This window comes from Podarcis gaigeae (assembly GCF_964106915.1).
Source record: "Podarcis gaigeae genome assembly, chromosome: 13".
Lineage (NCBI taxonomy): Eukaryota > Metazoa > Chordata > Lepidosauria > Squamata > Lacertidae > Podarcis > Podarcis gaigeae.
Genome location: NC_139689.1, coordinates 3,751,934 through 3,778,641, shown reverse-complemented (window position 1 = coordinate 3,778,641; position 26,708 = coordinate 3,751,934). Strand labels below are relative to the sequence as shown.

The window sequence follows — 26,708 nt, the reverse complement described above, 5'->3', positions numbered from 1 at the left end:
TCCGCATGCGCGGCTGTGTCCTCGCGCATGCCTCTTCCCCCACCGCCACACGCTCCAACTCCCGCTACTTAACCGTCTCCTCCAGCGCTTCGACGCAGGCGCAGTCCGCTCCTCGGCGCCGTGGCCGCCTCTCCCTCGGCTTCTGATTGGACGCTGCCGCGCGCGCCCCGGAAGCAGACTGTGGCGCTGGGTCGGTTGCCCCGGAAGCGGACCGAAGAAGAGGACTACGGTCGGCGGCGGGGGAGGGGGGGAGCGCTTCCCCCCTAAAGCCGGTAGCGACCGTCAGCGGGGAGCTAAGATGGCGGCGCCCGCGGGCACGGGCTGAGGCGGAGGGCGGCGGCCCCTCGCCCGCCTCGCTTTCCCCTTCCCCCCTCCCCGGCTCCTTCCTTCCGCCCGGCCTCCCTTCCCCGCTGGAAGCTGGCGGAGCTGGGCCGGGCCGGGGGCGCGGCGGGCCCCGCCGGCGGGATGATGCGCTCGCAGTGCCTGCTGGGCCTCCGGGCCTTCCTCGCCTTCGCCGCCAAGCTCTGGGGCTTCCTGCTGTACCTGCTGCGGCGGCAGGCCCGCACCGTGAGTAGCGCCTCCCCGACCCCCGCGCTGGCTGGGTGGCTGGGTGGGGGTCGCTTCCGGCTTGGAAAGAGCTCCAAGGGCCAGAGTGCCTCTGAGGACGTGCAGAGAGCGATCGTTCCCTTTTCAAAGCCAGGCGCCGGCCCCCTTCAACGCGGGAGGGAGAGTGGGGTTGCCTCAAGCTGGGAATCCTCCTCGCTTTGCACCTCTCTGCCCTCCCGACCAGGGTGACCCTCCGCCAGCCCAACATAAGAGCATAGGAAGCTGCCTTGTTGTCAGAACCATTGGTCCTCCTCGCTCGCTATTTGTGCTGACCGGCCTCAACTCTCCAGGGTGTCTTTTGCGTGCAAAGCAGATGCTCTACCTGCCAGCTCCATAGCTACTACATACATGCTCCCTGTTTCCTTGAAAGAGTTGTTTCGAGGGGTGTGCGTGCATAGAGGAAGATATTTGTGCATACCTTGCCTTGTGCGTACTTCCCCAGTTCCATGGCCGAAGGTTTGGCCAGGGTGGAAGGTTGTAACAACTTCACACCTTGTTGGGTTTACTGGGTATGGGTTTTACTGGCTTGTGTGCGTGAGGTCCAAGTGTAGAGCTGAGAATCCTGGCCTGGGGTTTGTACCAAAGCCTTGGCTCAGGTGTTTCCCCTTGCTGGAGGTACCCTAAAGTGATTGGTGTGTGGTTGATGCTGTGGCAAACAGTTCAGATGCTGTTTAAATTGAGCTAGCGAGGAAATGCTCTGGTTTCAGACTTTGTTGACAGTTCAAGTGCCTTTTCAAATTTGGCCCATAGTTTCTCAGCCAGTGGTTACAGTTTCTCACCATTGACCCTGCAGGGGATGTTTTACTAAAAGTTTTGCAAGTGCCGTTTCAGCTTTAAAGAAAACGAGAAGTACCCTAAAAACACACACGGCCAGATAGTGGAGATAGCGAATACCAGCGAGTGAACGTGTCACCAAGTTTAAAAGTGTAGTAACTTAACATTTCTGAAGTGGCTTCTTGAAAGGCAGCCTTTCCCAACTTGGTTTTGGAATATCGCTCCCATCAGGAGAGTTACAGTCCAAAACAGTTGGCGCACACAGTGTTGGAAAAGGCTTCCTTAGGTCACAGCAGAAGTAGTTTATAGGGAAACAATGGGGTACCAAAGCAAGGGGGGGTAACTCTTCCCATGAACCCATTTGGCCTTAGAGGAAGGGTATTTTTGAGATTGGGAGCTCAGTTGAAACAAAACGTCAGGCCTGTCTGTTGAGCCTGAAATTCCTTTACAAACTATACGTATGTAAAACTTGTTTTGATTGGTTAATGCACTTACAATGCTTAATGGTGCCGTGCAGTTTCCTGTTCCTTCAGCTCACAGCTTCATCAAATTTTGGGTGCTTTTTCCAGATATCCTTAGGAATCAATCTGCAGGGATTGCCATCTAATTTTCTCTCTCAACATCTTTAGACGGTCATAGACTGCAAACCTCATCTTCCCTGTCGTTTGGCCAATCTGGCTAGGGGTGGTGGAGTTGTAATCCTCAGTGTCTGAAGGGCATTTGCAGTTTCTGTTTTACACTCCAGTTCAGTACACCCCTGCCCCATATGTGAACTGGGACTGGAGGAAAAGGAAACTAGAAGCAGTAGGAACTACAAAACAATTTTATTTGCAATTTCCATCCTGAGGTGTCACAATCAGCTTTTCAATCTGATTTCCATCATTTTTGTTTGTTTCAGATGATTTTGGAGGGTGGGAACAAGATTGGGGTCCAATGGTTCTATTAACAAAGGTTAGAAGGGATTTGAGGAAGAGGAAACCAGGGTGCTTCGGTTTTCATGGAGACAGGAAGTGTGAAGCTTGAGATCCTGGAGATTTCAGTGTTTGGTTAGAAGCTTGACTGCTCCTTTAGCTACAGCCATTGTTGTTGCTGTGTGTGCGTTTGTGAGAGAGAGGGACAACCTGTACCTAATTATGAAAGGTACAGCTTTCCTTCTCCTAAGTTTCTAGTGGGCCTCTGTTTTCTTCCTTGTGCCCCTACCATGCTGAGGACTGCCGGTGCAGTTCAAGTATTGGGCTGGCTTTAGATGTGGGATTCTTGGGTTTAGGGCATGGTTCTCCCACAGATCACTCCATCTTGGTTACCTTGTGTGTAAAATTGAAATAAAGCCTGACTGGGTGAATGCTGGGACAGTGGCAACGGGAGCATGAGTTTGTGGGGAGGCAGGAGAAGCTTTCGCCACACTCACAGTTAAGCAGGTTGCCATGTTTGCACCTGAGAGTTTCAAGCCCAAACTAGACTGGTTCGTGAGCCCGTTTCTTTGACACTTGACTAATAAGATACTTGGAAGGTGTGAAATATGTGGAGGGTAGGTGTGTGTGGAGCAGCTCTTGTCTAGATGCTGCCAGCATATGGCAGGGAGTTTATCACCAGGTGGTACACTGATAATTTTACATCCGTGTGGCTGGTTTCTACGGATGTTGGTTTTGGATTACTGGTTTTGGAGGAAAATGGGTTGGGATGTCACGGGGCGGAGGAGCTACCTTGAAGCCCTTTGGTCTCCCTTCTGGTCCTGGGACAGCTGCCAGGGAGGATTCTAGGAGCGCTTAAAATACTTGCCGTTCAAGATAGCTGTGGGGCACCAGGGATGCCGTGCCCTCACTGTGGCGCGTGTGTGTGTTCCAAAAGTTTGCTGTTGGCAGAAATATAAGGAAGCGAGTGCCGTGTGTGTGTGTGCCTGTGTGACTCCAACTTGCTGTCTTTTCTTCCAGGCACAGCTACTGCTGGATCAGGCTGGGTCTCCTCCTTGGGGTCAGCGATGGCAGGGTGCTTTGGGAGAAGTCGCCCAATGAAACATTACCTTGTTTCCCTCTGATTCCTATTTAGACTGTGGGGAGTTGAGAGCACCTGAAGGGTCTGAAGCCCATTTAGGCTGCCTGCTCTCTGCTTTATCCCTGGCATGAGAATCTATTAAGCTTTCCCAAGCTGCTCTGTCCAGGCCCTGGACACAAAATTGACCTGTGCCCCCATGGACAGCAGTGAGTCCAAAATGACTCCCAGGCTGCACACCTGGTCCTTGTTACTTCATGCGGGACCAGTGAATCCCCCTGTCCCCCAGAAACAGTACTTCTGTCTTGTTGGGGTTCAACCTCAATTAGTTGACCACCATCCACACACCCCAACCGTCTCCAGACACCCAAATGCACCCGATCCATCTGGTTACTCCCCTGAGAGTAGTTGCTTTCCCCCCATGCTGACTGGTGGTGTTGACCAACCTTCCCCAACCTAGTCCTGGCTGGGAGTGGTAGTTCAGGGTATCTGGAGTGTGGCAGATTGCCAAGGGTGGAGGGAGCCTAGTCCTGAGTGAGGCTGGGGGCGTTCTTCCTAACAGAAAGATTGTGATTGGGAGTGTCGGTTCCCCTTCTAGGTGACAAGCAAAGGGGATGTTGGATTTTTCCAAGGCAGCTCAGGAGTTTATTAATTTTACTTGTTAAATTTGTATACCACCCTCCATGCGAAGATCCCAGGGCGGATCACAACATAAACATGCAAAATGAGAGCAGAAAATACATAATAAAAACAAGAACAAAATCAAACCAATAATCCCTCCCGTGGCCTGAACATATTTAAAAGACCATAGAATCAGCCAAAGCCCTGGTTATAGAGAAACAGTTTTGCTTGGTGCCTAAAGATATTGTAATGGTTCTAGGGGTTGCTCGTGCGTAAGTTGTCGCCACTCCTGGCTGGGTTACCTGGGTGAACCCTTTCTGTCCGGACAGCCACCCATCCGTGGCTGTCTCAGTCGCTGGCAGAATCCGTCAGTGGGCGTTTCTTGAACTTCTTCCAGCAAAGAAGTTCTTTGACGCCTAGTCCCCTCCTACTCTCCCTGCGCGGAAGCCTTCTGCGCAGGGAGGGTGTGGGCAGCGGAGGACCCGTGCTCTCCCCGCTGGTCTCCGGCGAGGAGTCCTGGAGCCCCCTCGCCGATTCCCCCTTCTGCCCCCCTTCTCCACTGGTGCTACGCTGATTTCCTTCCCCAGCAGATGGGCTGCCTCTCTCCCTACTGGGACCCTCTCCGGCATCCCTATGGAGCCTTCCCTCCGCCTCTGGCTCTGATGGCAGTTCCCTGACAGATATGTAATGAAGGTGCCTTCCTGGGGAGAGCATTCCACAAACAGGGAGCCACTGCAGAAAAGGTCGGTTCTCGTGTGGCTGCCCTGTGGACCTCTTGTGGAGGAGGCACATGAAGAAGGGCCTCGGATGGCGATCACAGGGTCTGGGTTGGTTCATATCGGGAGAGGTGCTCTTTGAGGTATTACGGTCCTGACCTGTTTAAGGCTTTATAGGTCAAAACCAGCACTTTGGAGTGGGCCCAGAAACTAATTGGCAGCCAGCGTAGTGTTACACGCTGAAACCTTCTTGCTGTGGTGAGCAACCTGGCCGCCGAATTCTACACCAGCTGAAGTTTCTTGAGAGGCCGACCTCTGAGGAGAGAGGGCAGGGAGCAGTCACATCAGGGGAAATAATGAGAGTGGCTTGGTGACAGCCTCAACCATCATACAATAGACAAGGCAACGCTTTTGCTGTTAATTTTAATACCCGCACTTCGGATGTTTCCTTTTCCTAGACTCCAGCGCAGAGCTTCTAGGAGCCCGAGCACGGAGGGCCCTGGGCAAAAGCGGGCTTCTCTAGGTGCCACTGCAGAATTAGAGGTTTGAATGTGGAGGTGAAATTTGTGGCGGGTGAAGCTGGGAGCTGAACGGCGTGTTGTGCCGGGTTAGGGATTGTCAGGCTCATCTAGTACCCCAAAGAAATGGCTAGCAAATAATAATAATAATAATAATAATAATAATAATAATAATAATAATAATAATAATAATAATTTATACCCTGCCCATCTGGCTGAGTTTCCCCAGCCACTCTGGGCGGCTCCCAATCAAATGTTAAAAACAGTACAGCATTAAATATTAAAAACTTCCCTGAAGAGGGCTGCCTTCAGATGTCTTTTAAAGATAGGATAGCTGCTTATTTCCTTCACATCTGAAGGGAGGGTGTTCCACAGGGCGGGCGCCACTACTGAGAAGGCCGTCAGTCTGGTCCCCTGTAACCTCACTTCTCGCAATGAGGGAACCGCTAGAAGGCCCTCGGCGCTGGATCTGTGTCCGGGCTGAACGATGGGGGTGGAGATGCTCCTTCAGGTATCCTGGGCCTTTGAGGCCGTTTAGGGCTTTAAAGGTCAGCACCAACACTTTGAGTTGTGCTCGGAAACGACGCCAGGCCAGGCAAGGTGTCTGTCTTTCTTGCTCAGGCAGCCAAGGGCATCCTTTTCCATCCCACCCAGAGCACAAACCCAAACAATGTGTGACACGGGGAGTGCAAAAGCCATCTCTTTGTTCACTCGGCTTCTTTTCTCCTTGTTCCTCAGCCTCCCTCTAGTAAGAGAAAACTTACATGCATGCTGGCTTTCTTTCTTTCTTTTTTAAAAATAACAACCCACTTGTCAACACCAAACCCCAGAAACTTCCTTTCGCAACCAGTTCCAAAGCTCTGTCAAAGTGATGGTGAGGTTCTGCACTTTGAGGCCCCAGCGACTTGGAGAGGAAGCGGAGCCTCTGGTTTAGTTTCTCAGTCTGTCTTTACGAGAGCAACCAGGGGGAGTGGGGTTACTCTGGAGTGGAAGGTTGGATCTCCTTAAGTCCACCTGTGCCTCTTACACCCCTCCCTCCACCATCTGCTTGATAAGGAAGAGGTGCCCCCTCCCAGGCAAGAAATCTGCCTCTTCCTGGATCACGCTCACAGCTACATGGGCTTCAAGGCCTGGACTCTTGACTTCTTCTGCTTACACCTCTCTGCCAACTTTTCTGTCTGTGTGAGAAGATTTGTTTTCTTCACGACATTTATATCCCTTCAAGGAGCTCAAGGAGGTGTACATACATCTTCCGCCGCCCCCACTTTATCCTCACAACAACCCTGCGAGGTAGGTTAGCCTGAGAGCAGTGTTAGGAATCAGCCAGGCGCCGGGCAAATTTTGCAACCGGCACAGGTCCAGTTGCCACTCTGCAGAGATTTTGGGGCACCAGGTTGGCAATCGCAGTTTAAAAACCTCTGCCTTAGTCCATAGTTAATACTATTTCCATTTCACCGGTGTTTCTCCTTCTTGCATACTGGGGCACGTGAATTGTTGTAAGAGCAAGCTACAGTCAAGCAATGTACAGTGGTGCCTCGCAAGACAAAATTAATTCGTTCCGCAAGTTTTTTCGTCTTGCGAGTTTTTCGTCTTGCGAAGCACGGTTTCCCATAGGAATGCATTGAAAATCAATCAATGCGTTCCTATGGAAACCGCCTTCAGACCAGGTCCGGGGACAGTCTGTCCCCCGACCTCTTCTGAAGGCTGGCGGGGGGCGAAAGTCTTTGCTCCCCCCCCCCGCCTGCCTTCCCGGGGGCTTTAAAATCGCCCCGGGACAGCGGAGAAGTCCTCCGCTGTCCCGGGCGATCGTAAAATGCTGGCGGGCGGCAAAAGTCTTTGCTCCCCCCCCCCGCCTGCCTTCAAAAGCCGTCCGGGATAGCGGGAAGCGCTTCCCTGCTATCCCGGACTGCTTTTAAAATGCTGGCGGTGGGGAGCAAAGCCTTTCGGCCCCCGCCGGCCTTCCTGGACCTCTTCTGAAGGCCGGAGGGGGGGAAAGGCTTTGCTCCCCACCGCCAGCATTTAAAAGAGGTCCCCGGAGATTTCCCTATGGGCTTTCTTCTTGCGAAGCAAGCCCATAGGGAAAATCGTTTGGCGAAGCGACGCAAAAACCGAAAACCCTTTCATCTTGCGGGTTTCTCGTCTTGCGAGGCATTCGTCTTGCTGGGCACCACTGTAGTTGATATCGGAGAATCATAGCATTGGAACGGACTCTGAGGGTCATTTACGATACGATACAATAATCTTTATTGTCATTGTCCCATACAGAACAACGAAATTGAAAAAATCTACATCAGACATTCAAAAACCAACAAGCCTGCTATCCCAACTATCCCAGCCTGGTTAGCCCCCTAAAAACTCTGATACCCCATAATTAAGTACAATATACTCCCATAGAGACTACCTTACACTGCGTTTTAAACCAAAATCACATTGGGATAGAAACTGTTTCTCAGGCAGCTGGTCCTAGTTTTTATAACCCTGTACCTTCTTCCAGAAGGCAGAAGCTGGAAGAGATCATTTCCGGGGTGCGCACTGTCCTGCGCTATCTCTGCAGCTTTCTTATGACACCTGGAAATGTAGATTTGATCCAGGGTGGGAAGAGGGCACCCAATTATTCTCTCCGCAGTCTTTGCAACCCTGGACAGCGTTGTTTAGTGACGGCAACCTAAATTTAAGATGCCATTTGGCACCCGGCTTATATATCGTGAGATTTTAACACTGGCTGAGTCTAGCACTCTTGATCGCTATGCCACACTGGGTGTTGGGTCAAAGCATAGGAAGGGCTAGCTAGAGTCTTTCTCAAACGGGGGTCCCCGGCTGTTGTTGGACTACAACTCCCATCACCCCTAGCTAGCAGGACTAGTGGCCAGGGGTGATGGGAATTGTAGTCCAGCGACAGCCGGGGACCCAAGTTTGAGAAACATGGAGCTAAACTGTAGTATCTGCTGCCATGGCCCCAGACGGCCTCTCACCAAATGTGTGTAGGAGAGAGAGAGAGAGAGAGAGAGAGAGAGAGAGAGAGAGAAGGCAGGGCTGCCCCCATGATAAGGGTTTGGGGCCCACGATGCTCTTTGATTCCCCCCCACTCCACCCCGAGGCTGCTCTGTTTCCTTGCTGGGCCTCCAATCCCCGCTCTCTCTCTCTCCTTCCAGCCCCCAGTTCCTGTGCCTTCTTCTGGGATAGGGGCCTCCTGGCCTCTGGCCGGCTTCCCAGTCGCAAGAGGCTGCCCTGGCTAAATTTGGGAGGGGACCACATGGGGCGGGAGGGTGTCGGCCGCAGGCATGGGACTTGCAGGTGCCTGCCAAGGGCAGTTGAGGGGGCAGCTGTCGTGTAAGCGAGTGTGGGTGGGTAAGGAGCCAGGCCGGGCCGGAGGGGGGGGCGTGGAAGAGAGCGAGAGACAGACCCCTGGGCCTGCGGCCATCTATGTGCCCTTGCAGAGGAGCCTTTTGAGGAAAAGCAGCAGGTGGAAGGCAAAAATAGATCTGGACAAGCACGAGATGAGGAGAGTCACCCCATTGGCCTCTCTGGCCCAGTGCGGGCAGCTCTGGCGGGCAGCTGAGACCTTACCTGCCCTCTGTGGTTGTTGGAGGGCTTTGGCATCTTCAATGGCGTTCCCTGGCATGGGCTCTGCGCCCTTCCCATCCCATTTCCTAGAGGCCTCCTTTCCCCAAGAGATGCTCCAGGAGGGATCGTGTGAATCTCCGAAGGCGTTCTGCACTCTCGGTGCGGAAATTCTGCAGCTGGGGGCCTTACGTAAAAGGCAGTGCGTTGCAGGGGTTAGAGCAGGGGTCAGCAAACTTTTTCAGCAGGGGGCCGGTCCACTGTCCCTCAGACCTTGTGGGGGGCCAGACTATATTTTGGAGAAAAAATGAACGAATTCCTATGCCCCATAAATAACCCAGAGATGCATTTTAAATAAAAGCACACATTCTACTCATGTGAGAACACGCTGATACCCGGACCGTCTGCAGGCCGGATTGAGAAGGCGATTGGGCTGGATCCAGCCCCTGGGCCTTAGTTTGCCTCACCATGCTATAAAGTGTCTGGAAACCAGTCCTGATGAGGGACAGTTGAAGGAGTTGGGTGGAAAAGAGGAGACTCAGAAGACGCACGAGAGGTGATTGGGACGGATCGGGCCCCCGGGCCTTAGTTTGCCTACCCATGGGTTAGAGTGCTGAACTGTGGCCTGGGAGACGGGTTCGAATCCCCATATAAGAGCATTCTCCGCACTCTGTGGTCTCCAGCAACTGGCATTGAGAAGTGCTACTGCCTCGTAACTGTTGAGGTGTGGTTGAGATTCCTGCAGCATTGCGGGGGGTTGGACTGGATGACGCTCAGGGTCCCTTCCCACACTAAGGTTCTACGATTCCCCAAAGGTAGATGGCGGCATTTTAACTGTACAATGGTAGAAACGACTTCTGGTGTGTAATCCTTTCCCCCTTTACGCGGCTTTGATGATAGCTTCTGGCTGCTGAGAGGTTTGTTGATCAGTCAGACAGCGATCTAGCTACCTTCCTGGCCTCTGAGGCAGGTCTGGTGCATAGCTGTCAACTTTCCCCTTTTCTTGCGAGGAATCCTATTCGGAATAAGGGAATTTCCCTTTAATAAAGGGAAATGTTGTGGATATATTGGAAAAGTTGGAAGCAAGAAAGAGCTGCAAAGCGATGTTAATGTTTATTGACGCTGAGAAGGCCTTTGACAATGTATCCTGGAGTTTTATGTTATATAACTTTGAGAGTATGGGGGTTGGTCAAGATTTTTCAAATGGTATTAAAACGATCCATCAAGAACAAAAAGCTAAAATCGTTGTAAAGAATGTGGTATCGGAGGAAATTAGAATTGAGAAGGGAACCAGGCAAGGGTGGCCACTTTCCCCTCTGCTGTTTATTTCAGTCCTAGAGGTCTTGCTAAGTATGATTAGAAAAGATGAACAAATTAAAGGTATTACAGTAGGATCCAAACAATATAAATTAAAAGCCTTTGCTGATGATTTAGTATTGAGATTACAAGACCCAGAATCCAGTGCAGTAAAAGCACTGGAGCCGATACAGGAATTCGGACAGGTAGCGGGATTTAGGTTAAATAAAAAAGGGAAACGTTGACAGCTGTGGACTCCTGCGGTGCTGCTGGAGTGCCAGGCACTGTCACCAGGTGAACTTCGGCACACCTGGAATGCAGACAGAGTGTTTCGAGCGTCCAGAGGGTTTCACGCACCTTGCGCCAAGAATCCTTACTTAACGGCCACCTTGGAGGGTGGGTCAGTGTTCTCCTCCCACCGGCTGGGACAGAGACTGGGGATTTCGACTTGCCTAAAAGAATTTGCTCAGGGCAAAAGTGACTCTTAATGCAGGCCTTTTGGTTCAGAGCTCAGTCCCTTCACCGGTCTCTGTTTAAGGAGAGGGCCCTTGGCTCGGCGGCAGGGCAACTGTTTGGCATGCAGAAGGTTTTATCCCTGAGGCCGCCTTCTGCTAAAAGGATCTCTGCCGGAAGGTGATGGGATCCGTCTGCCTCTGCCGGTCAGAGCAGGTGGTACTAGGCCCCGTGGACAAATAGGCCAAACTGGTACAAGGCAGCTTCTTTTCTTCTGGCACTTTGAAAAAACAAACCCAAAGGACGGAAGGTCTTTTGGCAAGAGATTTGAGAGGGAATTTGAGGCTGTGCGGGGAGGATATCTGATAACTTGGAGAACTCTGGGACCGCCTCTCCTGGTATGCCCCACGGAGGACCTTAAGGTCCACAAATGACAACACCTTGGTGGTCCCAGGTCGCAAGGTTGTTAGATTGGTCTCAACTAGGGCCTTTTCAGGACTGGCCCCGACTGGGTGGAACGCTCTGTCCCAAGAGACCAGGGCCCTGCGGGACTTGACATCTTTCCGCAGGGCCTGCAAGACGGAGCTGTTCCACCTGGCCTTTGGTTTGGATTCAATCTGACCCTTATGTTTCCCTCCCCTTATGTTTTGATCTATGGGCTACTTTTAAAATGAGGCTGCATTTTAAATTGCATTTTAACCTGTATTTTAAATTGGGTCCCCCCCCCATTACGATTTTACTGTAATTTTACTAGTGTTAGCTGCCCTGAGCCTGGCTCTGTCCGGGGAGGGTGGGGTATAAATAAAATTTATTATTATTATTAGCTTGCGGGATTCTCTGTATAATGTTTCCGCTGGTCCAGAATACTCTGGTGGCTGTAACTTTTGTTTTGCCATTTGTTGCATTTATACCCTCTCTTCCAGGGTGGCGTATATGGCTCTCTCTCTCTCTCCTTCCCAATTTAATCCCTGCAGCAACAACCCTGAGAGGTAGGCTAGCGTGAGGGAGGCCATGGCTGGCTCCTTTGGTCACGTCCAGCGAGCTCCTCAAATGTGTGGCGAACACGCAGCCTGCTCCTTGCCCTGCACGGTTCACCCAGCTTCTCCTTTCCAAGCTGCTTGGAGTGACACCTTTTTCCTGTTGAGCAGAATTCAGCAGAAATGAGCAAGTGGCCAGGCTGCCCAGTTCATAGCGGTTTCCTTGGAAGTAGGAAGAGGGGGTTGGCTTTCAAAACAGCTGAACGCCAGGTGCAGGCCTGGTTACTGCGGGGTTTTCCTTTTAAAAAGTCCGAAACCTGCAAAGGCGTCAGTCACAAAGGTATCCTGGAGGCTGTTAGTATCAGTAGTGACACCTGCCTCTCTCAGCTGGGCCTGGAATAAGCGGCTTGCTTAGGGAGGAGGTGCAGGCAAGGTCAGCTAGCCTCTCTTGATATCCAGCTCTTCTGGCCTGAGTGTCCTGCCTTCTGCAATGTTAGAAATTCAGATATATAAGCCAAAGGGCACCTTGAACCTCAGCTATGGTCGCCACAAGAGAATGTCTAGGCGCTATTTTGTTCATGCAGTGCAAATTATTATTAATTTCATTTCTATACCGCTTTACAAGGGACGCGGGTGGCGCTGTGGGTTAAACCACAGAGCCTAGGGCTTGCCGATCATGAAGGTCAGCGGTTCAAATCCCTGTGACAGTGTGAGCTCCCGTTGCTCGGTCCCTGCTCCTGCCCACCTAGCAGTTCGAAAGCACCTCAAAGTGCAAGTAGATAAAGAGGTACTGCTCCGGCGGGAAGGTAAACGGTGTTTCCATGCGCTGCTCTGGTTCACCAGAAGCGGCTTAGTCCTGCTGGCCACATGACCCGGAAGCTGCACGCCGGCTCCCTCGGCCAATAAAGTGAGATGAGCACCGCTGCCCCAGAGTCGGCCACAACTGGACCTAATGGTCAGGGGTGCCTTTACCTTTATACCGCTTTACATATATCTCAAAGTGGTTTACATCCAGTCAACCAATCCTGAATAAAAGAAATTAAAGCTTCAAGGAAAATATTTCAGATGCCTCTCTATGTGACATTTTGCTCCCCCCATATTTATTTACCCGCTTAATTTATAGAGCTGCCCCATAGCAGAAGGATTCTAGGAAGTCAGGGTGCTTGCAGTGGTGAGTGTGTCGGACGAGGACCTGGGAGTTCCGGCTTCAAATCCCTGCACAGTCCTGAGTGACCTTGGAGTCCGTTGCAGCCTCTTCACCTACCTCACAGGGTCGTTGTAGGGATTAACTGTTGAGCGGGGCGAACCATGTATTCCTTGGATGAAAAGGTGGGAGATAAATGCAAGAAATGAGCTCACCTGCTTGAAGGACCAGCCAGATGGAAATGTCTGTTGCTAACCTGGAGTCCAGAGATCTCCACGGGGCTGCAGTTGGACCAGTGCTGGTCGCAAAACGCGCCTGGCACCTGCCTAATTTCTAACACTGGTCCTTCAGGTCTTCTTTCTGGGCCACCCTTTATAAACTCACCCCCCCCCCTTTTCCTGTGTCTGTCCGGCAGGTGATCCAGTATCAGACGGTGCGCTACGACATTCTTCCCCTTTCCAAAGTTTCACGGGAGCGCCTCAGTAAGTACATTGCCCTGTAGAGAAGGGGGGGGTCTCCCTGGTTCCCTCCCCCTGGCCCAGGCTCTCCCCAGAGCACTGGAAGGAGGGAGGTATGTAGGGCACTGAGCTGTTTGTCTTGACGCTCCTCTCCCCACCTCCACCAGACCAGGTGAAGAGGAAGATCCTTGTGCTTGACCTGGACGAGACGCTGATCCACTCCCATCACGACGGAGTCCTGCGGCCCACGGTGAGGCCTGGCACTCCGCCCGACTTCATCCTTAAGGTGAGCCGTTCTTGGGTGCGGGAGGAGCTGGGCGCGGGGGGCGCAGGTAGCAGGGGCTGGTTGGACGCAGAGGAATGGACCCAGAGAGGAAGGCTCAGAGCCCGGGGATTGGCGGTGGGATGACGATGAGTGGTCAAGAGCCGAGGAAGCTGGGAGGAGGAGGTGTCGGAAGCCGAAGGGGTAACAGGGCTTAGTGAGCTGGGAGAGAAAAAAGCAGGAGGGTGGGAGCCCAGGAGACAGGTGGAGAGGTTGATGATACACATACTGTATTTCTCAGTGTATAAGACGCCCCCCATGTATAAGACGCCCTCCAGGGGTGCCGACTTATAAAAAATATTGGGGGGGCGGGGGCCCATACCGACCTATAAAAAATATTGGGGGACCCAAGACCTACAAACCGCTGCTGCTGGGGGAACGAAAGGGGCGAGCCCCGGGCTGCCCCAACCTTAAGTGATCCTGTGAGGGCCCGCCCTTTGCGGCAGCTGATTGGCTGCCGCCGTGGGCGGTGAATATTAATGAGCTAGGGGGAATCCCCGCTTCTCGCGGGGCTGACGCCCGCCCCGCGAGATTGTTGATGGGTCGAGAGCCCGCAACCCCACCCCCTCTCTAGATCGGGAGTGGCTTTGTTTTAACTCATTACTGAATGTATTTTAAAAGGTAACTATCGTCAAACAAGGAAAATAAAAAATACCAACATAATTTTGTGATTTTACAAAGCATAATATAACTAACAATTTTCTTAAATTATTGGGGGGGCAGAGCCCCCCAAGTGAATTTTTGAGGGGGCTCGGGCCCCCTCAGGCCCCATGGAGTCGGCGCCTATGTCTTACCTTGTCTCTGATTTCTTGGGGGAAAGCCCTGGGGAGAGGAGGGGACTTTCAGTCTCTGCCACTGGTTTTCATGGAGGAAGACTCCTGGGAATGAGCCGTTTTGCTCATTAGGCCTGAGCCTGACACTCAGCCAAGTCTGTGGAGATCCTGCTTTTAGGCTAACAAAGAGTTAACTCCATCTTTGAACTCTGTGGTTACTGACCTGCACACACCAGTGACAGCAGGTGTGTAGGCTCAAGGGAGGAGGCGGCCCTCTTGGCCTCCAGAAGGTGCAGCAGGGAGGGTTTGCAACCTTTAGCCAGTTTGCGGTGGCACAGCCATAGCAGAGGATCTCTGCACCAGCCAGTCTGCATTCTTCATGTGTCCAGGGCTGCTTTCCTGGCTTCAGAAAGCAGCTGACTTGGCTTGGGTGAAGCCCTGAAGTTTCCACACTAGCCACTGGGGATTGAGTTTGGCCTCGTTTTTTGAGGATCAGAGGCAGCTACGGAGCCTTAAGATGATGATGTTGATAATTGTTTTATTTATATATATATATATATAAATAAATTATAAATTATATAAATTATATAACATTAAAAGCTTCCCTAAACAGGGCTGGCTTCAGATGTCCTCTAAAAGTCTGGTAGTTGTTGTCCTCTTTGACATCTGGTGGGAGGGCGTTCCACAGGACAGGCGCCACCACCGAGAAGGCCCTCTGCCTGGTTCCCTGTAACTTGGATTCTCGCAGTGAGCGAACCACCATAAGGCCATTGGTGCTGGACTTCAGTGTCCGGGTAGAACGATGGGGGTGGAGACGCTCCTTCAGGTATACTGGACCGAGGCCGTTTAGGGCTTTCAAGGTCAGCACCAACACTTTGAATTGTGCTCGGAAACGTCCTGGGAGCCAATGTAGGTCTTTCAAGACCGGTGTTATATGGTCTCGGTGGCCACTCCCAGTCACCAGTCTGGCTGCTGCGTTCTGGATTAGTTGTAGTTTCCGGGTCACCTTCAAAGGTAGCCCCACGTAGAGCCCTGTAACATGGCTTCTCACAGCGAGGGAACCCCCAGAAGGTCCTCAGCGCTGGACCTCAGCGTCCGGGCAGAACAATGGGGGTGGAGATGCTCCTTCAGGTCTACTGGGCCTTTAAGGCTGTTTAGGGCTTTCAAGGTCAGCACCAAGACTTTGAATTGTGCTCGGAAACATACTAATCAGTGAGTTATCTTTACCAACCTGCCGATTTCCTGGTGGTGTTGGACTACAGTTGTAGTCCGGCTGTTGTAGTCCACAGCATCAAGAAGGCTCTGGGCTTCATTTACTTTGCCAGGCTTTGACTAAAAGGCCTTCCTCTGTTTCCAGGTTGTCATAGACAAACATCCAGTCCGCTTTTTTGTACACAAGAGGCCTCACGTGGACTTTTTCCTAGAAGTGGTAAGAAGCTTGTGTGCGAGACAGACCTTTTATTTATTTTATTTTATTGATTACAGTGGTACCTTGGGTTACATACGCTTCAGGTTACAGACTCCGCTAACCCAGAAATAGTAACCCCGGGTTAAGAACTTTGCTTCAAGATGAGAACAGAAATCGCGTGGCGGCAGCAGGAGGCCCCATTAGCTAAAGTGGTGCTTCAGGTTAAGAACAGTTTCAGGTTAAGAACAGATCTCCGGAACAAATTAAGTACTTAACCCGAGGTACCACTGTACTGTATAACATTGCCATTATTGTTATTATTTATTAAATTTCTAAACCACCCTTCATCTGAAGATCCCAGGGCGGTCTACAATATAAACGCACAAAAATGCATACAATGATGATGACAACAACAAAATACCCCCCCCCCCCAAGTTTAAAAGGCCATTGATTGTTTAATTAATCAATAGCCAGGCAGAAGAGGAACGTTTTTGCCTGGGACTTAAATATATGTGACAAAGGTGCCAGGCGAGCCTCCCTGGGGGAGAGCATTCCTCAAGTGGGGGGCCACCGCAGAAAAGGCCCCGTTCTCGTGTTGCCACCCTCTGGACCTCTTGTGGATGGGGCATTTGAAGAAGGGCCTCAGAAGATGATCTGTTGGTTCATATGGGGAGAGGCGGTCCCAAGCCGTTTAAAGCTTTATAGGTCAAAAGCAGCACTTTGAATTGGGCCCAGAAACTAATAGGCAGCCAGTGCAGTCGGGCCAGGATTGGCGTTATAGGCTCAAAGCATCCTAGGTCCAGTGAGCAATCTGGCTGCTGAATTCTGCACCAGCTGATGTTTCCAGACCGTATTCAGGGGCAACCCTATGTATAACGCATTGCAGTAATCTAACCTGAAGGTTACCAGAGCATAGACAACAGACGTTAGGCTATCCCAGTCCAGATAGGGGTACAGCTGGTCCACCCGCCGTGGATGGAAGGCAAAGGATCCAGAACTGGGGTCAGCTACCTTTTTCAGCTGTGGGACAGTCAGCCAGCCCTCAGACCACAATAATAATAATAATAATAATAATAATAATAATAATAATAATAATAATAATAATAATAATAATATCTTTATTGTCATTGCCTCCTCTCGGGGACCATGAAATTACTTGGCTGCTCCATCCACCCAGGTAGGGCACTCCACACAAAATCAAAACAACTACAGAAACACTAATTAAAACAATACAGTATAATACAGCAAGGAAGATTAGATGACTTTCAAAGTCCAGGCTTCCCATTCAGGGCCGAGATCGCTCTGGAGAAGAAGCTGTTCTTAAGACGGCTCGTTCTTGTCTTCATCGTCCTGTATCTCCGTCCCGACGGCAGGAGCTCGAAGAGACAGTGACCAGGATGCGATGGATCTTTTACTATGTCCAGTGCCTTCCTATGGCACCTTGTGGCATAAATCTGCTCTAAGGTGGAGAGTGGGCAGCCAACAATGCTCTCTGCTGCCTTCACAACTCTGCACAACCCCATCCTGTCCTGGGTAGTACAGCTTCCGTACCACCATGTGGGCGGCTGGACTATATATATATATTTTTTTGGGGGGGGGGGAAATGAATGAATTCCTATGCCCCACAAATAACCCAGAGATGCATTTTAAATAAAAGCACACATTCTGCTCATGTAAAAACATGCTGATTTCCGGACCACCCGGGGGCCAGATTGAGAAGGCAATTGGGCCACACCCGGCCCCTGGCCCTTAGATTGCCTACCACGATCTAGAAGGACCCCCAAGCTGCATACTTGCTCCTTCAGAGAGAGTGTAACCCCCCTCGAGAGCAGGCCAGCTCCCATCCATCCAGTCTAGGAAACAGCCCCCTAATAGTACCTCAGTCTGGATTGAGCTTGTTTATTGGCTCTCCTCCAGTCCATTACTGAGGCAAGACATCAGTCCAGCACATCCCACTCTCCCACACCTGCAGATGTAAAGGAGAAGCAGAGCTGTGTGTCTGCAGAACATTGCTATCCCAGCTTTCCTTCAAGGAGACCAAGACGTGCCAATTCTCCGCCCCTCTATATTTTTATTGTCGCAACAACCCTACAAGAAGCAGGTTAGACTGAGCGATAGCAACCGGCCTGCAAGTTCACCCCGGCGGGCTTCACGTGGCCAAGGCAGATTTGAACCCACAGCTGTGACCGCTGCACTGCCACTGATTCGCTGGGCGTGCTCCTTTCCAAGCCTCTCAGCCTCACGCTCTTGAGCTGGACTATGTTGGGAGGCCCAAACTCCCCTCACTGAGCTCCGTGGAGAAACTGCCAAGCATTTATGAGCATCCTGGCACACTGCCGATGCTGAAGGACTCTGTCCTCCACCATGCCTGTCCACCAGCCCCTGTTGACAGGGGCTGATGGGAGTTGTAGTCCAAAACATGGGGAGGGTTCCAGCTCGGGAAAAGTTTACTTGGAGGGTGGTGTAGTGACATTGGGGGGGGGGGGAGTAGTAGCCAGGGCAACAGGGAAGACGTTGTGTGTTGCCCACTCGCATCACCCGGAAATGTTTTGAACTTGGGTGGCCTTTCGAGTGATGCACACTCCCAGGGATGGATCTTCCCAGAGAGAAGGTGGTGTGCTAAATCCATTCTGTCCTGCTCCACCCTTGCCTTGTCTGGTTCAAGGGTGGAGAGCTGATCCCAGACCCGACTGGATCAGCCAGCCTTGCCTCTAATCGCCGGCACCTGTTTCGCCTAATCCGCGTTAATCCTGCTCAAAGCAATTCGTCCCAGCTTCTTTAGGGTAGTAGTCCCTTTCCTCTTCACTTTCTCTCTTCCCACTGCTTCCCGGAAACTTGGAAAATTTGAAGCAGGCCCCTGGAGCTTTGCTTTGTTTACTAAGGCTAGTCACCATCTCCGTCAAATCCAGGGAAGGGTGCAAATCATGGAATACATAAAAGCACATGCACCAACCCAGGCGCTGCAACTATCCCCTGAGGTCCTTCGTCACGGGTGTTGCGGAGGGTGGCGACACAAGTACGGGGCCTTTTTTAGTGGTGGCTCCGCACTTGTGTAATGCTCTCCCCAGGGAGGCTTGCCTGGCGCCATCATTACTTAGCTTTAGACTTGATAGTGGGAGGGCTGGCCAGAACCTGAGAAGCTGCCAGGGGGGAGGAGGCTGGGAAAGAGGAAGAGGTGTTCACTGAAAGCCCCCAAAAGCATCACAAGGCTCTTGTTGCAGGTTGATAGGAGCTATGAGCAGGAAGCAGCTTCTTCCGTTAAGGGCTGAGAACTGAAGGGGGTGCTTCTGCAGGACTAATAATGGGTGCCTGCTGCACTCTGCCTGGCTGTCGTTCTTTGGAGGGGCTGGCGTAATAACCGGGCCACAATCCGTTCATAAAGAGCTTTTCAGACCGACAAGTTTTAAGTGATGCTTAAATGTAATCTGTATTGGGAGGGCATGGAGGATTTGGGGAGATTAGATGGCGTTTCCTGAAAGTCTGATTTGGATTACGTGTGGGTGAAAGTTGCCGAAATCTTGGGCTTTCATCTGCCTGCGAGAGTTAAAGGGGTTTTTTGTGTGTGAAAGACAAAGGGAGCTCCCCTCTGACTTTCCATTTCCTTTTCTTCTCCCCGTCCCACCAACTCAGGTGAGCCAGTGGTATGAGCTGGTGGTCTTCACAGCCAGCATGGAAATATATGGCTCTGCTGTGGCCGACAAGCTAGACAATAATAGGAGCATCCTAAAGAGAAGATACTACAGACAGGTGAGTCCTTTGCCCCTTACGGCTGTACGTTGGGCCTGTGGAGTTGGGAGAAGAAGGGTCCACCGTGGTGATATAGCAGTGGCTCAAGGGGAAGGCTCCCCGCTTCGGCTTGCTTGCTGCCAAATGAGGGGCACATCTGGATGTGCTGAGAGAAGGCTACCAGGTGCGCTTGGGTTACCGTAGCAATGCCAGCAAGGTCGTGCACTTGACTGGCTGAGTCGCTCCCCCTTTGGTTCAGGAATGCAGAGACGGGTATAATATTCTCTGGGGCATTGCTTTCATTATGTAAGTCCTGTCCTGATCATAGCTGTCAACTTTTCCCTTTCCTTGTGAGGAATCCTATTCGGAATAAGGGAATTTCCCTTAAAAAAAGGGAAACGTTGACAGCTATGATTCTGATGCTCTCCTGCTTTGCTGTCAAGGTCTGACTCTGAATCTGTGAGAGTCAGGGGAGGAGGCTGTGGGTTTTACGCAGCAGCGTCAGCTAGCAGGGTGATAGCGTTAGCGGATCTCTCCGTATATAAGCATCCTCACTTCAAAGACCAGAAGAACTGGATAAAGTCCATAGTGGCGTTTAGCTTTGCCTTGTGTCTGGAAATAATGAACACTTCGAACAGTGCGGGAGAAGAGATTTCCCCATAACCGTGGGACTCTGGAAGAAGCCGTTCTGCTGGGAGCAGGAAATCTCTGAAGACTCAGCTGGGGCTCAGCATCTTCTGCTGATCCATCACACGGGTTCAGGTGTGCTGAACTTACCAGCTGACTTCCACAGGTCACCCACCTGCCACCACCGAGCAGTTCAAGAGAGGATTGCTATTTCTGTCCTGTGTGCAAACATATCCCCCCCCCCTTTCTCTCCTTCTAGCACTGCACTTTGGAGCTGGGCAGTTACATCAAAGACCTTTCCGTCGTCCATAACGACCTGTCCAGCATAGTCATCCTGGACAATTCGCCAGGAGCCTACAGGAGTCATCCAGGTAGGCGGCTAGACCCGCCATCCCCACTGAAAATTGGTGGTGGGTGAGGGGTGGTGTCCTGTGCCTTGACCGGTGGTCTGCTTGCTGGGTGAGGGGCCACTCTCTGCAGCCCAGGATGTCTCGGGTGGGCCTGCTGTATCTTCCTCCTTCCTCACTCCCGTCCCCGGGAACTTAAGGAACCAGCCACTCATTCCCACAGGAGGGCATGCCATTTTAGGGGGTGAATTCTTGCAGATATATTCAGCGATTCATCTTAAAAACACATTTCCAGGTGTGAGGAGTTCAAATCTGCTATTCTTTTTGTACTTGGTAAGTCTACGTTCGATCAAAAAGCTCACAAACTGCTTCCGGTAAACCAGAGATTTTTAATTTTACCTTCGGAAAATGTCAGGTGATGCTGTAAACATTTTAGTTTCTCTGCATGAAACATATCCTCCTAAGCGCACTTGTAATCATGAAACAACATCAGGAAGTAATGGCATCGGTTAAGAAGAAATGCAAACAAGAAGTTGCATCCCTGGACATCAGCCGCAGACTTCTTGGCCTCTGATACACGCCTCACGTTCCTCATGAGTTACACCCTACCTGCTGACACTGTGACTTGTTTCACGCGCCTTGCTATAGACCGAGCATGACAAAGCCGTTGTGAAATTTGTATGGGCTTGCTAGCGAACTTCCACTGTAGCAAGTTTACATGTCAAAGGAGGTTCCTATAGCCTGTCGGACCAGTCTGTCAGCTCCAACAGGGATGAAGTGCTGGAGTTGCTGGAAAGTGTCTTCCTTGGGTGTACACAAATATCTCCTCCCGGTGTGTCGTCATCTCCACACCTCAAGTCACCGATCTTTTGGACACCAGCTCTCGTCTCCTCACGGTCATCTGAGCACAAGCTTGTCGGGATTAACATTTTGCTAAATGCATGTCGTGCTGAGCACTGGACGGTTGGCCAAACAGCATCCACCACAACCTCCTTTTGCAGCCTAACTCTCCTTGACAAAATGTGGAGTGGGCCTTCCACCCAAAAGTGTTCTACTCTGATGTCGAATCAGCAGCTGTAGTGTTGTTGTTGTTTAGTCGTGTCCGACTCTTCGTGACCCCCTGGACCAGAGCACGCCATGCACTCCTGTCTTCCACTGCCTCCCACAGTTTGGTCCAACTCATGCTGGCAGCTTCGAGAACACTGTCCCACCATCTCGTCCTCTGTTGTCTCCTTCTCCTTGTGCCCTCCATCTTTCCCAACATCAGGGTCTTTTCCAGGGAGTCTTCTCTTCTCATGGGGTGGCCAAAGTCGGAGCCTCAGCTTCACGATCTGTCCTTCCAGTGAGCACTCAGGGCTGATTTCCTTCAGAATGGAGAGGTTGGATCTTCTTGCAGTCCATGGGACTCTCAAGAGTCTCCTCCAGCACCAGAATTCAAAAGCATCCATTCTTCGGCGATCAGCCTTCTTTATGGTCCAGCTCTCATTTCCATACATCACTACTGGGAAAACCATAGCTTTTACTATACGGACCTTTGTTGGCAAGGTGATGTCTCTACTTTTTAAAATGCTATCTAGGTGTAGTACATGCAGACAATGCATGTATCAGTCTTAAATCGCTGAGGGTTCTGCCTTTAAGGCCATGTTTTGAAACCCGTATGCAACAAAGCCCGTTTGCTGTTGTTAACCACCTTGAATGGCTCACTGGACCCATTTCCCTGCCCTTATGGCCTGTGTGATCCGATACCTCTGCGCTTGATCATTAAACAGATCCTTTACGACATTGCCACTCAGTGAAGAGGCCCTGCAATGGAGAGTTTGGTGCATGGAGGATCAATTTCAAGTTCTGTAGCATCTTGCCAATGTTACCTGTTTTACTTGCTTGTTAGACAAGGTCTTCCATCGAGTGCTGCGATCAAGTGTCGCAGGGGTAACTTGCTGGCGTGGAGGGCACAAACCAACCAGATCAGCTTACGACCACGCTTGACCTCTACAGCCCTCCGAGCCAGTGTTAACAATTGTAGAATTGCCTCCAACAGCCTGCAATCTCAATGCCCACCTTCATGAAATCCACAAGATTATCAGCAATAACTTCAGCTGGTTTTTCTCTCTATGTATAACACGCCCCCCGTGTATAAGGCAACCCCTATTTTGGGGACTCCAAATTAAGAAAATGGGGGGAGATTACCATGAGTTGTTGAGCTTTTTTTTGGGGGGGATTGCCGAAAATCACTTGCCCGCTTGACCAACGCTCACAATTGCCAAAGCCACCAATCGTCTGCCCGCTCGCCGCCAATCGCCCACACAATTGCCGCAGCGGCAGCCAGTCAACAGCCGGTCTTGCCACAGCCACCAATGACCCGCCAAATCACCACTGACAATCTGCTCACAGCTGCAACCAATCACCCGTCACCCCTCATCACTATCCGTGTATAAGACGACCCCCAATTTTTAACATTATTTTTAAATAAAAAAAACAACAACATTGTCTTATACACGGAAAACTATGGTAATTCTGTTCTGGGGGCAGCTGATCTGAATTGTCCACTTTCAGCATAACATTAGTTTTATTTTGGCAGCCATCAAAGAAAATGAAGTCAATTTCACCCCTCTGACAAGAGATAATTAAATTCGTGATCCAGGGATTTAATCACTTTTTCTTGGGCTCTTGACTTTATTGCGATCATCTGCAAGTCTCTCGTCTTCTTCAGTGACCAAACCAGCAGCGGTGATGGCAGCTGTCGCACACAGACCAACACTACATCCAATGCTCTGCGTAGCAGCATTATGTGTTTCCAATGTGTTGCACTCCGTCTTGGTTTTCCTAATGTCCATTCATAACTTCTGTCATGTCCATCTTGGGGCATCGGTGGCTATTTGTTCTTCATTTTCACCAGCTCAGAAAATTATTTCATTTGATGGTATTGAAGCATCCTGCTTAGTTCTCTGCTTCTATTCAGCAAGCGTTCTTCTCTCGTCTTCCTGCCGCTTCCGCTTTTCGGAGTTGTCTGTTACGCTCAAGCAGATCCGGCAAGCCAATCTGATGTGGTCCAAGAGAACCAGTCTTCTCTGGCTTTCATTAAAACAAATTACACCTGCAATTGTGGATGCAACTATACATACATTTTTTTCACAATTTTAAAAAATAAGGGGTCATCTCTTTCAATCCCTTGTGATGCAGGAATATGATGTAAGTGTTCTCTGTTCAGTCCCCTGCAGCGCTTGTGCATTGGGAATAAGGCAAGGCTAAAACTCTCCACTTTGGGATGTGTGTGTGTGTGTGTGTGTGCGCGCACACACACGCAAAAGATTCTTTGGCTGTATGAGCCCCTTCTGTATCTCTCCCTCCGGCAATCTTAAGTGTTTCGACCCAAAGCACAGGTTTGGTCAGAGGGGGTTAGGGTGTGGTTCAAGCGCAGTGACGGTTGTGTTTGTGTGTCTCTCCCTCTCTGTGCATCCGGCAGATAACGCAATACCTATCAAGTCCTGGTTCAGCGATCCCAGCGACACGGCACTTCTCAACCTGCTCCCCATGCTCGATGCCTTGAGGTAAAGCTCTGGGGTGGAGCTGGGAGGAGAAAAGGGAACGGGGATTCTGTGAGCTGTTCTAGAAGAGCCCCGCGTCTGTGTGTTTCATAAGAACATAGGAGCAGCCTCCTGGATCTGTTCAGCATCCTGTTCTCTCAGTGGCCAACCTGATGCCCCAAGGGGAAACCAGAGAGCAGGATCCGAGCCTTTCCCTTCCTGCGGTTTCCAGTAACTGGCATTCAGAAGCATTGCTGCCTCTGACTGTGAAGGGAGAACATAGCCATCCTGGCTAGCAGCCATCGGTAGCCCTTCTCTTCTTTTAAAGCCATCCAAGCTAGTGGCTGTTGCTGCCTCCTGTGGCAGAGAGTTCCACAACTGATCGTTTGGGTTGCATTTTTCTGGACCGTTTCCAATTCTACAACGGCGTTTTTGAGCGGCGGTGACCCAAATTTGGTGTTCCAGATGCGGTCTCCTCCCCTCTTGCGCAGGCTGTTGAGTCTGCTTGTCGCTTTCCGTGAGTGCGATATTTATTGCCCTAGAACTGGTTGACGTGCGGGACCGAATCCCGTGGAAGATTAAAATAATAATAATAATAATAATAATAATAATAATAATAATAATAATAATATGTTATTTATATCCCACCCCAGCTGGAGCCAGGCTCAGAGCGGCTCACAACAATAAAAGTAACACAGAATTCTAAAATCAATTCAAAATCAAATTAATGGCAACCATTGGGCTAGAGTTATGTGAGGATTACCAAAGGAGGGGGTCAGACTGTGCCTTGGCAGGTCTTGTGTGGCTCTTACTCTGTCTCTCCCCCGCTTCCTCCTCCAGGTTCACAGCTGACGTGCGGTCGGTGCTGAGCCGAAACCTGCACCAGCATCGCCTTTGGTGACGGTGGCTCCTCCTTTCTTCAGGGCTTGGCCCGCGACCTCTGCCTTATCCCACCATCGTGACCCCCCCGCCTTGGTCGCTTGGACTCTGGCGAACGTGTCCGGACTCAGCCAACCAGGAGGGGAGGAGCTGGGAGTGAGCCGGCCGGCGCCCCGCACGCCTCTCCCTGCGCCAGCCAGCTGCGCCGAAGACCACCGCCCCGCCCGCCCGCCCGCCCGCCGGGGGACTGGCCAGGACTCTGCAGGGCAGCAAGCGGGGCTGGCGCCATTGGCACGATGGCACCAACTGCTTGGGGGGGCAGATGTACAAGAAAGGGGGTGAAACAAGCCAGCCGCACGGAGGAGTGCGACGGACACTTTGAGACGAGGCTGCGTTTTCTCATTTTAAAGACCGAGCTCCCTGTACAAAGATCTTATTTTCCTTCGTTTTCATTTCTTCTCCCTCCCCTTACGCTCTTGATAGAGAGAGAAGCCCTTTCATCTAAGGCCATCTATTTTTTAGATGATTGACAGGCCTGGCTTAATTTCTCCACCCCCCATCTCAAAGTCTTGTCCCCTTTTTTTGTGGAAGTAGGAGTGTCTTCCCTCCCCCCTTTTTTCTCCTCCATTGGATTTGTGTTGAGGAGGCCACTCCTTCCAATCTGCCCCTCGTTTTATTTTATTTTTGACTTTTTTGGGGGGGCGGGGAGGGATCGAATGATGAGATATTATAGCCTTGAACTGAGGTGGAAAAAAAACAACAACCCGACAACCCTAAATGATTTTCAGGAGTTCTTATTGCCAATGGGGGCAGGGGGTGCGGAGAAGATCACAATGGTTGAGTGGCTGGCTGGTTTTGCCGTACAACTGGTTTTGAGATCTTAATTCATCTCCCTTCCATATTCAGACCTGTACATTGCTGGAGGTTTCACAGGGGGAGTGTTGTCTGCGTAGGGGTAGAGCAGGGTTCACTGTTATTTATAGTTGATAGCTGGTAAGATAGATCAGTGAGGGAAATACCGTCTTTTTCACTCTGTAAGACGAACCAGACCACGAGACACACCTAGTTTTTGGAGGAGGAAAACAAGAAAAAAAAATCTGAATCTCAGAAGCCAGAACAGCAAGAGGAATCTCTGCACAGTGAAAGCAGCAATCCCTCTTGCTGTTCTGGCTTCTGAGATAGCTGCGCAGCCTGCATTCGCTCCATAAGACGCACACACATTTCCCTTACTTTTTAGGAGGGGAAAAGTGAGTCTTATAGAGCAAAAAATACGGTAGTTACAAGGAAGGTGGGCTTGTGGGGGGCAGAGAATAGATTCCTCTCTTTGCAGGTAAAAGTAATGTCCTTTAAAAGCCTCTTGTCCTCAGTCTCGTGGGCCAGGGTGGTACATTCCAGGGCTCTGCAACGTTTGAGGAAGGGAGAGAGATAGTTTCCTACCCGTCTAATTACACCAGCAGAGCGAAGGATGTTACCTTTCCTTCCTAGGAAATGAAGTTGTCGGCAGAAAAGGCTCAAGAGTAGCATACTTGCTTTTAAACTAGGCTTGAGTTTTTCATCCAAGGCCCAGACCGGACATGGGAACTCTAAATAGAACTGTCAAAATGCTTGCCCCACTGTGTAGCTAGAAAATGAGGCTTCCAGCTAAATCATCTTTGCAGGGATGTTTGCCCAGAGTGCCTATATCTCTTCCTTCAGTTCCTCACCTTTCAGCAACTTTTTATCCCTGGGGCTTGGAGTAGATGCAGTGAAATGGTACAGATAGTTACCAAGCACCTTTGTGAAGAGTTCAGAGGGAAGGGAGAAGCAAGCCCAGGAGTGAATGGCTACACTGCCGGAGGCGAATCCTTGAAGGAACGCAGCCAGCCACTGTCCTACCCTAAACATACGGAAGTGGAGCCTGCTGCAGATGGGGTCTGTCAAGCCACCATCTCCCGTGTTACTGTTAATTGTGATATCCCTGGTGCCTGGGTAACCAGTCCGCCTGTGCCC

General features: G+C 51.0%; 1 protein-coding gene across 2 annotated transcripts; it reads left to right on the top strand.

Annotated features, from left to right (window-relative positions):
* The first annotated feature begins 22 nt into the window (after positions 1 to 22).
* On the top strand, positions 23 to 25,497 carry CTDNEP1 (CTD nuclear envelope phosphatase 1). Of its 2 annotated transcripts, none has more exons than XM_083707154.1 (8): positions 23 to 567; positions 13,071 to 13,137; positions 13,281 to 13,399; positions 15,566 to 15,637; positions 19,247 to 19,363; positions 20,229 to 20,340; positions 23,780 to 23,864; positions 24,681 to 25,497. In XM_083707154.1, exons 1-8 carry the CDS (start codon positions 466 to 468, stop codon positions 24,739 to 24,741), a joined length of 735 nt encoding a protein of 244 aa, XP_083563280.1. In that variant the 5' UTR covers positions 23 to 465; the 3' UTR covers positions 24,742 to 25,497. The 2 variants fall into 2 exon arrangements, 1 of the variants encoding a protein (XP_083563280.1); XR_014557119.1 differs by having other exon boundaries at positions 186 to 567; positions 20,229 to 21,392; positions 21,894 to 23,864.
* Positions 25,498 to 26,708: the final 1,211 nt, after the last annotated feature.

What these genes read in the sequence shown, in the direction of transcription:
- CTDNEP1 (XM_083707154.1), top strand. Translation starts at nt 466, where the DNA reads ATGATGCGCTCGCAGTGCCTGCTGGGCCTCCGGGCCTTCCTCGCCTTC. An exon ending in AGAGAAGATACTACAGACAG is followed by an intron (nt 19,364 to 20,228) that starts GTGAGTCCTTTG and finishes CTCTCCTTCTAG; the next exon opens with CACTGCACTTTGGAGCTGGG. An exon ending in CCCATGCTCGATGCCTTGAG is followed by an intron (nt 23,865 to 24,680) that starts GTAAAGCTCTGG and finishes TTCCTCCTCCAG; the next exon opens with GTTCACAGCTGACGTGCGGT.